The sequence below is a fragment of the Aedes aegypti genome, chromosome 2 (assembly GCF_002204515.2).
Source record: "Aedes aegypti strain LVP_AGWG chromosome 2, AaegL5.0 Primary Assembly, whole genome shotgun sequence".
In the NCBI taxonomy this organism is placed as follows: Eukaryota; Metazoa; Arthropoda; class Insecta; order Diptera; family Culicidae; genus Aedes; species Aedes aegypti.
Genome location: NC_035108.1, coordinates 121,936,336 through 121,950,566, shown reverse-complemented (window position 1 = coordinate 121,950,566; position 14,231 = coordinate 121,936,336). Strand labels below are relative to the sequence as shown.

General features: G+C 37.3%; 2 protein-coding genes and 1 long non-coding RNA gene across 4 annotated transcripts in view; 2 read left to right on the top strand and 1 right to left on the bottom strand.

Annotated features, from left to right (window-relative positions):
• Positions 1–2,760, top strand: part of LOC5576548 (armadillo repeat-containing protein 8) — a 51,496-nt gene extending 48,736 nt beyond the window's left edge. The window contains exon 8 of one of the 2 annotated variants that reach the window (XM_021842159.1): positions 1,132–2,760. In XM_021842159.1, coding sequence (XP_021697851.1) covers positions 1,132–1,168 — 37 coding nt within the window. In that variant the 3' untranslated portion in view covers positions 1,169–2,760. The remainder of the gene's footprint in view (positions 1–1,131) is intronic. The other variant, XM_021842158.1, reaches the window with a different exon arrangement.
• A 2,118-nt stretch (positions 2,761–4,878) lies between these two features.
• On the top strand, positions 4,879–5,290 carry LOC110675976. The gene is made up of 2 exons (XR_002499963.1): positions 4,879–5,128; positions 5,191–5,290. It is a non-coding gene; the product is annotated as an uncharacterized LOC110675976 (long non-coding RNA).
• LOC5565967 (islet cell autoantigen 1) lies at positions 4,960–14,010 on the bottom strand. Its single transcript, XM_001650285.2, has 4 exons — positions 13,560–14,010; positions 12,956–13,473; positions 5,872–6,129; positions 4,960–5,814 (listed from the first exon to the last, which is right to left on the bottom strand). Exons 1-4 carry the CDS (start codon positions 13,621–13,623, stop codon positions 5,218–5,220), a joined length of 1,437 nt encoding a protein of 478 aa, XP_001650335.1. The 5' UTR covers positions 13,624–14,010; the 3' UTR covers positions 4,960–5,217.
• Between the last annotated feature and the right edge of the window lie 221 nt (positions 14,011–14,231).

Below are 14,231 nucleotides of genomic sequence, written 5' to 3'. Positions count from 1 at the left end.
AGTACATTCTGCTTTTTGTTCTTTCCGCCTTATCTACTGACATTCTGCCTTCTGACAATTTTGCTTGTGATTTTCGGTCTTTCGGGGTAATTTTATGTCAGATGGATTAAATACTAATAATAATAATAATAATACCTAATATCATACATTATTATGCAAACAAGAAAAGGCAAAACCAATAAAATCGATGTTTTCTTCTACAACATTTTTTAACATGCTTTCAGAAAGCATGACATTTTCAGATGTATTGTGGAAGTTCAACTACCTGTCTTAAGCGATCTTTCTCCAGTTTCCCCTAACGTCGATAAAATACTCGTCCAATGTTAGGATAACGTGTTCAATAGTTGTTTTCTCAAAGCAAGTATTGCATTCAGCAAGAACATTTTGTAAGAACGTAGCTGTTTTTGTAATATACATCTTTCTTTGATATTAGGGCAACATAAAACATCTCTGCTTCGTTTGGCTGAGATTTTTTTCCTTATTCCTACTTCTTAGCATTACGTCCCCACTGTTGTATCTCTGAATAATAATGGCATGCCTAAAATACTAGGAAATTGGCTTGTTTAGGGGTATCCTGTTTTTCACATATTCTGATTCTACGTTGTAAACTGAGCCAGAATCCAAAGTTTCATAATTTTTCGTGCCCTGGAACTATTTTTAAAACACGTTTGAGTTTAGTATGGAAATCGCGTTTGAATCACCCCTCGGCAAATTTTACTTCGGGACGAGCTGTCATTATGTAAATTGAAATGTCATTGAGTCGACGTAATGGAATCTTTTCTAAACATTTACTAAATCAAAATTAAGATATTGAAGCGCAATGAAATCGTGTTACACTTAGAAAAATGTGCTCTTTTAATCAAGCTACAAAAAACTGTGAATTTTTCATCACTAAACAACCCAATTATGAACATTTGTATGAGAAAACAAGCTTCAAAATTTGAGTGACATTTTCTCAATGCCTGCTTTTACCATATGGGACGGTTATGCTTTTATGGGTAGATTATGTTCGTATAAATCTGGACCTGTGATCCCTATAAAATGATCGCCAGTGTCTATTTTTACCTTATAGTATGCCTAAATGAATTTCTCCATCTCTTCTTTTTCCCTTCTTTCTCTTCCATCCAATGGATTGCTACATCACACAGCATACGGCAGGAGATTTTAAGGTTCGACTTCGCGGACGATCACTGAAAGATCACAGCCCTCCTGATCACTATGGAGCCCTGATGGAGCAACCTGCAAACGCAGCCTGTATTGGAAAAAGGCACGTGATCATTTCAGTGGGAGAGATCCCTACTCCCCAGTGTTTTATAATTGTTGACCACTTGTTGCAAATTGTTTTTCATGCTTGTTGTGGCTGTGTTTGTTGGTTTGGTCGTGTGTGTTTGTATGTGTGCGCTTATTGGTGGATGTGGATGTGTGTCGTGACAGATGCGAAAGATATCATATCATTTTGACCTTTGTACTGAAGTTATAACAAAAGTTTGCATTGCATTATTTGTAAGACGATTGTTTAGTTTTTTTTTTCAATTTTCGCTTGCTCATTCTACCTCTTTGACAACCACGCGGTTATCGCTAAAACTATGAATCGTACTATATTGGACAATACATTTGCATTTTTTTCGATTATCCGTACAAAATGGCCAACTTGAGAGGATTAGATCTTAGTTATTTATGGTTGTCGATAAGTAACTGAGAGTACACCAAAGTTGATCATTTTGTATGGAAACAAAATTGCAAATGTATTGTCCAATGCAGAAATGGCACCATTGCGTGTCTGCAAGGAAACAGTTCACAGTAACGTTGGCATAATAGGAAATTTTGGAAGAAATAACTAATGATGGGGAGTGCGAGTTCCTATTTGAGGACAATGGCTTGAAGCCAAACGAGATACATGTAGTGAGATGTGTATGTGTGAGTATTTCCTTTGCATAGCAAGCGACTACCCAATAGGACTGCAAAATTTTGTTAAGTTTATTCTAATTTTATTAATTTATTCAATAAACTGATCGCGTTTCGGCAGGATTGGGAACTTTATGGGCTCGAAAAATACGAAATCAGAAGACTTGTGTTTTGTTTTGTAGCTTCTAAGTTTGTGCTTACAAAATTTCGATTTTTGTGCATAAATAATCTACTGATTTCGTATAGCTATCGTACGATTGTAATAATCTATGGGTTGCCCTCGGCCAATGTGATTGCGAATGTGTAAAGAGGAAGTGTATAATATAAGAGCAACGCAGAGATTATGATTGTAAATATTTCACTAAACTATGGCCCAGAAACTGTCTCTGAGAAAATAAATCCATTCGTTCAATCGAGACAAGGAGCACAGGGATAACAAAATTCCAACATTAGGGAAACGATTAAGAACTGAATAGAGCATCTTAAGTAATGGGAATGAAAGAGAGAGAAAATGGACAGGATCTTCCAGTGCAATGGAAATAAAACTATGTACTAGGCACTACAAGTGTGTAGCGTCGGAACGCATTTATACATACAGTTTAGCTACCAATCAACCCATCAACAAATGTAAAAAAAAGAAATCACCTCGAAAAAATGGGTGCAATTTTTGTTTGTTTCGCGCATGCCGACGATGCCAAAATCGCCCGATGACGATGTGGGAAAGCCAAAAACAGCATTGATGAAAATGATGATGTGCTTTAGGTTAATGCGCGACTAGGAATCGACGGGGTAAACTTTCAGATAAAATTGCAAACTGTTGTAAAGAAAAAAAAAATAGATCTTATAAAATTTAAACCGTAAGTTGTTGTACATGGAATTATCCGAAACGAATCCCTGTCTTTCTTATCCAAATCCAGAGGCTCACTTTTTATCTGTTCTACGCATCTAAAAATGCCTTTTTCGACAAATTTAGATCATAAAGCAAATAGTAAATGATTGGAATCTTCCTTTTTAGCAAATATTCACTTGATAGATGCAAATTGGTTGCATAAAATCAAGAATTTCTATTCGTGGAACAGGTAGATTTTAGGTTAGGGAATCGCCACTGTCAAAATCATAATTAACGAACAGAATAGTTTAAATCTACATACAGTCAGTAACAAAAGTTTGTGACTAAATGTTGTTGTCCAAGTTTGGGGTCTGTATCTCAGCTTCTGGTAGTCGGAATTTATTAAAATTTAAATGACAAACTGCAAATAACTTGTCTGCAACGAATTCATTACATTGCAAACATTTTCAAAGACAACAGTAAGGAAACCAACACATTTTTTTGATTTATTTTGTAATTGGTAAGTTGTTGGTGGTTGGCATGTTCTGCAAACCTGCATAACCTCCGAATGATAATAACTTTGCCGAACAAACCAAAAAATCTCTTGTTACGTACTTTTTTCATTGAACAACCCTGAATTGAATTTACTATAGACGTTATTTGGCAGGTTATTTGTAGTTCATCATCAAAATTTCAGCCAATTCGAACTACCAGAAGCTGAGATACAGTGCTCCAACCTTGTCCTTTTTTTTTGAGAAACAGCATGTGTTTATTGACTTTTGTCACTGATTATATTACATCAGTAATAAATATTGCGGGGAAATTTAAAAATTTGGATTGCTTCGCGGAAATAACGCGCAGTGAGCAATCCCCGCATAGAGGAAATGAACCACAGTAAGCATTGCGGTTTAAAGCAAAATTCAACTCATTGACAATTTGCACCAAACGGTATGTGAGGTACGGAATGATAATGAAGCATTCTTAAAGAGATTCTACAAAATTAACTTTTGATGGATGTGAACCATGTTTCGTAGATGCTCGAATCCTGTAGATAACGGTCCGATATGCATACGGTTAAACCATGGGTAACAACGTTCGAGACCAACTAAGTTAGAAACCGCACTTTACATGAGTAATTGTGTTCACTTTATCAGAACGGTTCCCAATGGTCCCTCCACGTACAATGTACATTGTCCATGATTTCCATGTAGATACGCTGTATCAATTAGTGCCTCACATGTAGTTGTATTTATGATTCAAACACTTTTAATCGAATACTGGCAAAAATGAGAGCTAAAAATTTGATTTAGTTACATTAAGCAAATTGAGCTGTAGTGCATTTGATTTTAAGGTTCTAAATTAGCGAGATCTCCATGGCCTTCCAGGAAAGGTTCATGTGAATACCGAGGAACTCAACGAAATCCGTTGAAATCATACATTTCACGGTGACAGCAGAAACAACATAAACAGCTTCAAAGTCATCGGTGACTATGATCATTATGGGGGAAAATTTTGGCGATCAATAGCTCTGGATTTTCCAGGAATCAAAACTTTTCTTGCAACGCGTAATATCGAACTTGTTTTCAAAAATCTCAACTCAGACAACTTCTCTTAGGTTTTGAGTACAAACTGTGAAGTGTTGTGAAAAACTCAATTTCTCATAACTCATGTTTGAGATTTTTCATGCGAGAGTTGTCAATCACGCAACTCAGCAGTCAAAAAATCCTAGATGAGTTGGCTCACCTTTTTGACTCATTGTCTCGTATTTCCACAGTTTACTCACACACGGCAATATTTTTTTGTTATTCTGAATTCTTTCTAACGCAAACAACAACATTCAGGTTTCACGAGTTTTTGACGGGTTTTGTGACTGAATCATTTTTTACGGTTTAAGTTGATTGAGTGATTGAGTGATTTTACATCTCAAGCGAGAGATTTGCGAGTTTGCTCTCACTGGAGAGCGTATTGATTGAGATTTGAGTGTGAGTCTATCAACACTGAACAAGACTTGTAGATGTTGAAATAATAAAATAGAGAAACCATGTACCCAGCGTCCCCTATACAATACTTGAGGAATAGTAAGACCCATGTCTCTCCTATTCACCTCAGGTTGTGTGTAAATTTTATTGAAATAGCAACTGATGATGACCGTACGTACCTACATCTATGAAAATGCCGTGCAAGAAATCTTTTCTCACACGCTATTGAAAAACAAACTCACTAAGTTTATCCAGCTTTTCACATTCACTCGATTTTTATTGATTTTCATAAGTGAAGCACGTGACAGTATTACATACATGCAAAGTAGCTTATATATAGATAATAAAATGAATATATCGCACAATCCTCTGCATCATATGGCTCATCACCGTCTCAATCGATTGGAATCATAAAGTATAACACAATTCATAGCAATAACGTTTGATTTAGCAAGCCAGTTTTCCCATAACATTCAGTTAAGAACCTGCGGAAAATCTTCCAGCCTACGCGGCTAAGCTATTGGTAGGCGCATCAGCCTTGGACGGAATAGCGTCCGGATTGGAAAGCGGATCCAACTCGGCAAACAACTGATACCATCCGGAGAGGTCCTTGCCTGTTTTGGCGTCCTTTTGAGGTTTCCTCGTTTCAGACGGATGACTAACTGCTCCACCGGGATTAGCAGTCTTAGAAATACTCGACAGGAAACTTCCGAAGATATCATTGGACGTCTTCTCGACCTTGGAGTTTGCAGCCCCTGATGTCGAGGGCAGATCTAGACCGGAAAGCTGATCCATGGTAGACTGCTCCATAGATTCCGGATTGGTGAGCAATGTCGATGGCAAGAATGGGGCCGGCGAAGAAAGGAAGTCGGAAAATTCATCATCCACCGTTAGACCCAGAAGGTCCGCCGAACTAGCGGCCGGTTCGGTTCGTGCCTTGGGCTCTGCATCTGTGTTAAGCTCAAGCTGAGGGATTCCTGACAGAAGGTCGTTCAAGGCCGTTGGAATATCGGACAAGAGTTGATCGTCATCTTCCGGGTTGGAAATCGACGGCTTGGTCTCTTTCTGCTTCCCGTCGGCTTCGTCGTCTTTGAATTCATCCTACAAAAATAAGAAGCTGATCGTGATGGTTCATTGTTAATAATCTAGAGTAATCACCTGAAAGAATAGCATCTGATCATCGTCGGCAGGCTTGTCCACTTGGTCCTCTCCTTCCGCTTCGCCTTCTTTGGCGTTCGGATTAGCTTGGGTGAGCTCCTTCAGAATCGAGAAGTTATAGTGTGGATCCTTCGAGAGGCTCTTCAGTGCTGCCCTGTAGGTGTCGTTGCTTTTCTTGGCGAACTGCAGCAGCGAGTTCTGATAGCCGACTAAGGCGTGGGAAAACATATTGCATCTTGCAGCGGCCAGCAGGTCGATCTGTAATGGATTCCAAGAAGATAACACAAACATTAGCTCAGACAGGAAGTTTATAAAATTACCTAAAGCAATAATACAGTACTTTTCAGTACTACAAAAACAGAACTTTTCAGTGCTACTTTTGCTACCTATTGATTCCTTTTCTATCTTTGTTTGGACCCGCGCCTTCGATTTATCGTTGAACCCGTTAGCGTAAGCTAGCAGTAATAATCCTTCTTGGACACCTTCTTGGGAAAAAGGTCACTTCTTTTTTCGTTTATTCACTGAACATGGTTGCAACCACGAATCTCTGAATTCACAACTTCCTTCCAAAAAATGAAAGAAAGGATGTTTTTTTCCGGAATGCGCGCTTTCTTCCAAAGATGAAATGATTAATGTTGATATTGCATCGAAATAAGAAATCAGTTCAATGTTTAATATACATTTTCCGAACATCAAATTGAAGCAGCCTCTAGCCCAGGTTCTTTGATTCAAATGAGAAAATAAAGAGTGCCGCCTATCGTGGTCAGTTGTTCCGAATTTGTGGGATATAGGCAGGTGATCTTGAACTCCAATAGGGAAATCCAATCCAATCCTTCCAAATCGCAAAGAAAGGAGACTCTCGCGGTTTTATGGAAACTCTTAAAGATAACGAGCTTCTTTGATAAGTTCACCAACGCAGTTCGCCAACTGCGGGGGCAAGCATAAGTCAAATTTTTGGGCTTGCCCTTCGCGTAGGCGAGTCTTCGAGGCTCGTGCCAGGCAGATGAACAGTAATGTCCGTTACTTACGATAACGGTCGTTTCCGGAATTTCCCTGGTAGGGTATCGAACAATGCTCATTTTTCAGTTAACGATCGCTTGATCAAGAATCATACCCATCAGAAAGATTATAATCATGCTCATTCACAAACTAATTTTAATACGTCGGGTAGCCGTTAGAATCTTTTAATTTCGAATGTATCTACCCAAGGAAAATCCTTTGCCGATATCGTAGCAGATAATTTGAACTCCTCTCCTTTACATACTATGATTACCCGTTCTAATTGTTTCAAATCAAATGGAAAAAACCCTGCCGTCACAGGAAACTTCTACTAAGCCTCTTCGTCTACCAAAAATTCTAACGGAAAATCATCAGATAATGTACCCACTTCAAGTGATATGTCAGCCTCTGATTTTAATTTTCTAACTGAACAATTGAATCTAATGATTGATGCAATGTTCAAAGCCATCACTATGACTGAAGCAGTCCAAGTTGGTGTAAAGTTTACTAATCAAATTGTTATTGGATTACGTTTTACTAATGGATCCAATGAATAATAATTTCAATATTTTAAATTGGAATGCTCGTTCTGTGAATGGTAAAGAGGACGAGCTGTTTAATTTTCTTATAGCTGCTAATAACGTGCATATACCAGTTATTACTGAAACCTATTTAAAACCTGGATCCAAAAATAAAACAGATCCTAACTTTTTTGTTTATCGTAATGATCGACTTGATAGGGCATGTGGGGGAGTTGCAATTATCATTCATAGGCTTAAAAAACATCTCCTGTTTTTGTCATTTGAAACTGAAGTTTTTGAAACAGCTTGGTAAATATACTTTCATAGCTGCCTATTTGCCTTTTCAATGCTCTGGACACCAAAATAATTTGCTCCAAACTGACTTGCGAAAATTGTCTCGCAATATTTATTTTTTGTCATTGGTGACTTTAATGCCAAACATCGGTCATGAAATAATTATCAAAGTAATTCCAATGGCAGAATTTTCTTTGATGAGTGCTCTTCAGGATATTTCTCAATTCAATACCCTGATAGCCCTACATGTTTTTCCTCGTCTAGAAATCCATCTACGATTGATTTGGTCTCAACCGACTCTAGCCATCTTTGTAGCCAATTAGTTAATCATACTGATTTTGATTTTGATCATGTCCCTGTTACATTTCAAATATCCCATGAAGCGATTCTCAATTTTTGAGCCGACTGGAATATATATGAAACATATATTGACTCTAATTTTGATGTTAACATTTCTTTACAAACAAAACTTGATATTGACAATGCTTTTGAAACTTTAAAAAATGCCATTGTTGAAGCCCGGAGCATTGCAATTCCAAAATGTGAAGTAAAATTTGGATCCGTGATTATGGACGATGATCTTAAACTCTTGATCCGTCTTAAAAACGTGAGGAGAAGGCAATTTTAACGCACTCGCGATCCTGCTATGAAAATTATATGGCAGGATTTGCAGAAAGAATTCAAAAAACGTTTTTCGCAATTAAGAAACAAAAAATTAAAAAATTAAAAAAAAAATTCTCAATTGGACCCTGGCTCTAAGCCCTTTAGGAAATTATCAAAAATTTTGAAAAAACCTCGGAAGCCAATACCGGCATCGAAAGAGGAAAACTAATTATTACTAACTAAATGCGAAAAAGCTCAAAAACTTGCTATGCAGTTTGAAAGCGCGCAAAACTTTAATTTAGGACTTATTAGTCCGATTGAAAATCAAGTTACTCAGGACTTCGAAAATATTCTCAATCGAGAGAACGTTTTCGAAAAGAGACTGATTTGGAAGAAGTGAGAACTATAATTAAAAAATTCAAAAATATGAAAGCTCCTGGCGATGATGATCCTCATCAAGAAACTTCCAGAAAGTAGCTTATCATTTTTAGTTGATATATTTAACAAATGTTTTCAATTAGCATATTTTCTAGACAAATGGGAAAATACTAAGGTTGTACCAATTTTAAAACCAGACAAAAATCCTGCAGAAGTTTCTAGCTATCTTTCAATCAGTTTGCTTTCCTCCATCAGTAAACTTTTTGAAAAGGTCATTTTGAACAGAATGATGGTCCACATCAACGAAAATTCAATTTTTGTCAATGAACAGTTCGGATTCCGCCATGGACATTCGACCACTCATCAACTTTTACGTGTAACAAATTTGATCCGTTCTAACAAATCTGCAGGCTACTCTACTGGTCTTGCTCTTCTAGACATAGAAAAAGCATTCGACCGTATTTGGCAGGAAGGCTTGATTGTAGAATTGTCTGTCAAATCGTACACTTCAGGTTAATTATCAAACTCCAAGTCTGAAAGCCTGGGAAGGGCTGATGTTCCTCAATGCAGCCAATATTATATAATATTTTTACATCTGATTTACCGGAGTTTACTCAGGGATGTCGAAAATCTTTGTTTGTGGCTTCTGCCAAAAGGCGAAGCCTGCGTGTCATCTGTAGTAGATTTCACAAAAGTTTGGATATTTTTATACTGGCCAAAAAAAGAAGATTTCTCCTAATTCTTCCAAAACTGCTATAAGTTGAGCAAACCAAAAGCTCTTTATTTGAAACCTTGATGTAGACATGTTGCCACGATGTGAGTGGTTTCAATAAATTGGCCAGATAAACTTAAGTATGTAGGGCTCATGTTAGATAAAATTTAACTTCCAAAAATCACATTGAGGGCATTGAAGCCAAATGTAACAACTATGTAAAATGTCTTTATCCACTTATTAGCAGAAAATTAAAACTTTGTCTTAAGGTGAAACATCTCGGAATCCAAAGATGGCCGTCACAATGGCCGACTTGTGTCCCTTCTCGCGTTTTAAAAGGCACAAAACTTTAAGCTTTCTGCTAGAGCACAATGGCAAAATAAAAAGTGCACTGTTGGTGGATGCTCTTTTCGCGAGATTTGTGCCTTTGAAGTTTTAGTGCAATTCTAGAAGTTGATTCCAAACTGTTTCACCTTAAGAACAAGCTTTTGATAAATGAAGATCATCCCCACTTTTGAAAAAAACTGTTTTAAAAAACTTTTTCTTTATTTTCGTGGAGTTTTGCACGAAATACAGTTTTAGAATACCGCTCATAATTGGTGGAAGTCAGTGGCGCGGGAAGTGGGTAGGACACGTAGGACACACAAAAAAACCTGGGTAGGACGCACAAAAAAACACGTAGGACGCACAAAAAAACCTGGGTAGGACAGTCAAAGGATTGTCCTATCCACGATTCATCCGTTTGTTATCTATAAAAAGATAAATAAATTAAAACATCCTCACTAATTATAAATGCAAGCAGTTTGGTCTATTTTTTGTCACATTTGTTCAATAGAATTGATTTAAAAGGGATATTTATATTATTTAATATGAATAACAACAAAAGTTGATCCAATGAATGATCCAAAAAACAAAACTGTGGCAGTATGTTTCTTTTTTAGAAACTTAGTCTCTATTTTAATGCAAGATTTTAAAAAGTTTCTGTTTTTAATGGAAGGACTCCAAAGTCTATTTCATTCCAAATGGTGCTTGCATTGAATCCTTATGCGTAATTGTACAGGCTCTAAAGAAACCTTCAGATACTATAACGGGTTCAACAAGCTCTTTAAGAATTTCTTCTCAGGTTCCCCGAAGAAAAGTTTCAGGAATCATAGTAATTTTATTTAGAATACTTTTAGGGTATCCTACAGGGATCTTTCCAGAAATTCGTCTAGAGATTTATCTACCAATTATCCCAGAAATTCTTCTAGCAATTTTTTAAAGGATGTTTAGAAAAATTTGCTCCAGGAAATTCGTAAGAACTATAAAGCTACTGTTTCCAGTAATTTCCTTGGATATTTTTTTTTCTAAAACTCCAGATATTTTTTCACTAATCCTTCAACCGAATTCGACAGTTGTTACTGTAGGAGTTCTACAGAATTTCTTCCGAAGAAATTTACAAAGGTTTATTTCAAAATGTTTGAAAAATACCTTAAGAGTTTTTTCAAGAATGCATGAATTCTTCCGCCTGTTCAATTCTTCTACGTTTCCTTCCAGAAATCCAACATTCCTTGAGGGGTTCATCGAACAAATCTATAATTTTACGATTTTTTCAGCATTTCAGTTTTACCAAACATTTCATAAAAACTTTATCAATATATGCAGTCATCAAAAGTTTATTTAAGTTCCCACTCCTGTTTATACTACATTTTTCCAGTAATTCCTCCGAACATTGTTACACATTTTTTATAGAGATTATGTCCAAAGTTTTTCGAAAAATATTTTTAGAAAGTCCTGTGGAACACTATGTTGAGATTCGATAGATTTTTTCTATTATCTTAGCAAATCTGGGATTTTTTAAAAATTCCTCAATAGTTCAGGAGTTATTTCAGAGCTCCTTGTTCATTGAAGATGACCGGGAATCTTGAACGATGTCTCAGGGAAATCGATGGATGAATCACTGGATAAAATCTTGGTGGAATTAGGACTTTCTTGAAAGATTTTCACTGACTTTTCGGAGGATTTCAGATGATTTCTAAAGCATCTTGAAATCATCTCTTTTATGTCTGTGGTTCTCCTTGGGAAAATCCTGCCTTAATTGTTGTAGTATCATAAACCAAATTTTTGGAGAAATTCCCTTGGAAAATTCGTTTTACTGCTTGGGTACTAATCACTAAATGAAGCACTAAGTGATATCTGAAAATTTTGGCAAATACCGGAATAAATTTCTGATGAAATTCCTAGAGAAAATCATGATAAAACTCATACAATAGTGCTTGTCACGAGGAATTCTCAAAAAAAAGTCTCAGATCTCAGAGAAATGTCTGTACTGATACTATGAAGAATAATGCTCTAATATCCTGGCTCATATTAGGTTTCGTTTTGTTTTCTTGATTTGTGTTTGGTCTATTTACAGTTTATTTTTGATTTCTTTTAGGTATATTTTCGGTCTCTTTTATTCTGACAAGAGATCTCTAATTTCCAACTTTAAGGCACTCAGCCGTTAGTTGCGTTTGAGACCCTCCAATATAGTTACTTTCAATTTGCAGTCCAGGATTTAACATTTTCTTAGCTTCACTGTGCACAAAATATTTGTCCTACCCATGGTTTTGAACATGGACACGCCTCTGGTGGAAGTCAACCTAAAGAATATACATGACCTCATTAATTTTCTTTTAAAGTTTTTGAGATTCAAAAAACCTCAACTATCTATACGGTTTTTTGTTACCCAGTTGCCCACTCACGTTGCTTGAAAAAAATCCTGATGCTGGGGATATTTTTAAAGGAACTCTTGGAAGGTTCCCTAAAGGAATCCCTGTTGAAATTACACAAGAAATTCTGGAAATTTTCTGGAAGAGTTTTTGTGAATTTATTCTCTTTTTCTTCTTCTGCTTGGCGTTACGTCCTCACTGGGACAGAACATACTTCTCAGCTTAGTGTTCAATGAGCACTTCCACAGTAGACTGACTTTTAAATAAAAAAAATGTAAAACTCAACGGGGCGCACCCTAGATATGTGCCTTAGGGTAAGAAAATATATTGAAAATTGATCCTATGTCACTGTTCCGTTCCGTACACTAGTTACTCGCGTTCAATTGAGCCCAGCATGGCAAATACACTAGTTGATACCCTAATGAACATAACTACGAAAGGTTGTTCAAGCTCATTTTCATTAACATTAGAGTTAGGGTTAGATCCTGCTAAAATTGCTATAGATGTACTAGATATAATTACAAAAAAAATCCTGGGAAGAAAATCTGAAGGAAATCTTTGAATAATTCTTGTAGATGTTCTTGAAACAAACCCTGGAGTAATTCTAGCTTAAATACAGCATGAATTCCTAGTTACAGTAGGAACTCGCCTGTCAGAAATTTTACTTATAACATTTAACTAAGGTTGTATTATACACAAAATATTTGTATGGAATGGTTGTCATAAGACAAATTATGAAATAAATTTGTGCAAAAAAGAACAATATAAATGCTCACTACGCTCAGGAGCTGATAATTTTCAAATCATTCAAACATTATTTACGACATAAGAAAAGTCTCATAAAACATTAGCTAATTTGTTTTCAGTGTCTCATATTATCCACCTACCTTCTCCAAGCAGTCCAAGGTGTACTTGTCGAACTTCGTCTTGGCCGTCTTCACATGCCGCTGGGCCTTGCGGAACTTCTCCAGCCCCTTGCCGGTATCCGGATCCAGCTGGATACTGACCGACTTCATCCAGCTCAGTGCCGCCCGGTACTCGGTTCGTTCCCGTTCCATCACCTGGAGCGTCTTCTGTGTGTCCACTATGGCACGCCCTTTGAACGTTTGCACATCGTGATGAAGACGCAGCAAAGGCACCCGGATCGTAATACGCTGCTGGCCGCAGTAGGAAATCGCCTTACCCGTGTTGGACATTAGCTTGCCCGTGGTGGGACATTCCTTGCTGACCTCGCGCAGAAATTTCCCCAAGGAATTTTCCTCTTGAGCTAGAATGCACACTCTTTCCTGATATTGGTCGATGATGCGATACAGCTGTCGAGAACTGTCGGCCACCGATTGAAATAGCTCAATCTTTGCATCCAATTCCCCATCAGAAGCCACAATATTTTCGTCCTCTTTGGAACCTGAACCGAACAGAAAGAAATCAGAATGTCATCATTTTCAACTCGCCCAATGCATATTGCAATCTGCGCCACAGTTGGAAACCTACCGAGCTTCCGTTGCACCGCCTTTTTGGTGACCCAAAACTGGTGCTGGAATTCGGACTTCAACATCCCCGAATCTTCGACGCCAGTCGAACGCAAAATTCCAAAAAATCAAACAGAAAATTAGAAAACTTCTGCTGCAGGTGAATGTCCTTTCTTGTGGTGTGTTGTATTTTGACAAGTCCGACCAGAGGGAGGGGGGAAAAATTTATCGATTTTCCAGCCGTGGCGCTGTACGTCGTTGGGTCGGGTCGTGTGTCAGTTCGGAAAAGCCTCCCCTGTTTATCACGCGTAATTGCATCGCTGGATAAGAACAAGCATCGCATCATGTGCGCAGCAGCGCTTGTGCTTGAATGAAGTTTGAATCTGCTGTCCGTTGAGAAAAATCGTAGAAAGAGAGGCGCGAGCACGTTCAACACCGTGGGTAGGACGAGCGAAAGCATCATATGTAAAATTTTGCCAAAAAATGGGATATGTAATCTTTATAATATGTTTGAAATCTAACGTGATGATTAATTTATTATTTTTTCAAGTTATGCTTAAGAAATGTTTGTCAATAATTCATTCGTTCGTCAGTAGTTTTACTATGAATGAACCATAAGGTTTAAAACCTCTATAATAAAAAAAAGACTTCCCTGGGCATAGAGTATAATCGTACCTGCCACACGATATACGAA

Coding starts and splice junctions, on each gene's coding strand:
- LOC5565967 (XM_001650285.2), bottom strand. CDS start 13,623: ATGTTGAAGTCCGAATTCCAGCACCAGTTTTGGGTCACCAAAAAGGCG. Junction 6,130..12,955: donor CCTTGGACTGCTTGGAGAAG/GTAGGTGGATAA, acceptor AATCCATTACAG/ATCGACCTGCTGGCCGCTGC. Junction 5,815..5,871: donor ATCAGATGCTATTCTTTCAG/GTGATTACTCTA, acceptor TTATTTTTGTAG/GATGAATTCAAAGACGACGA.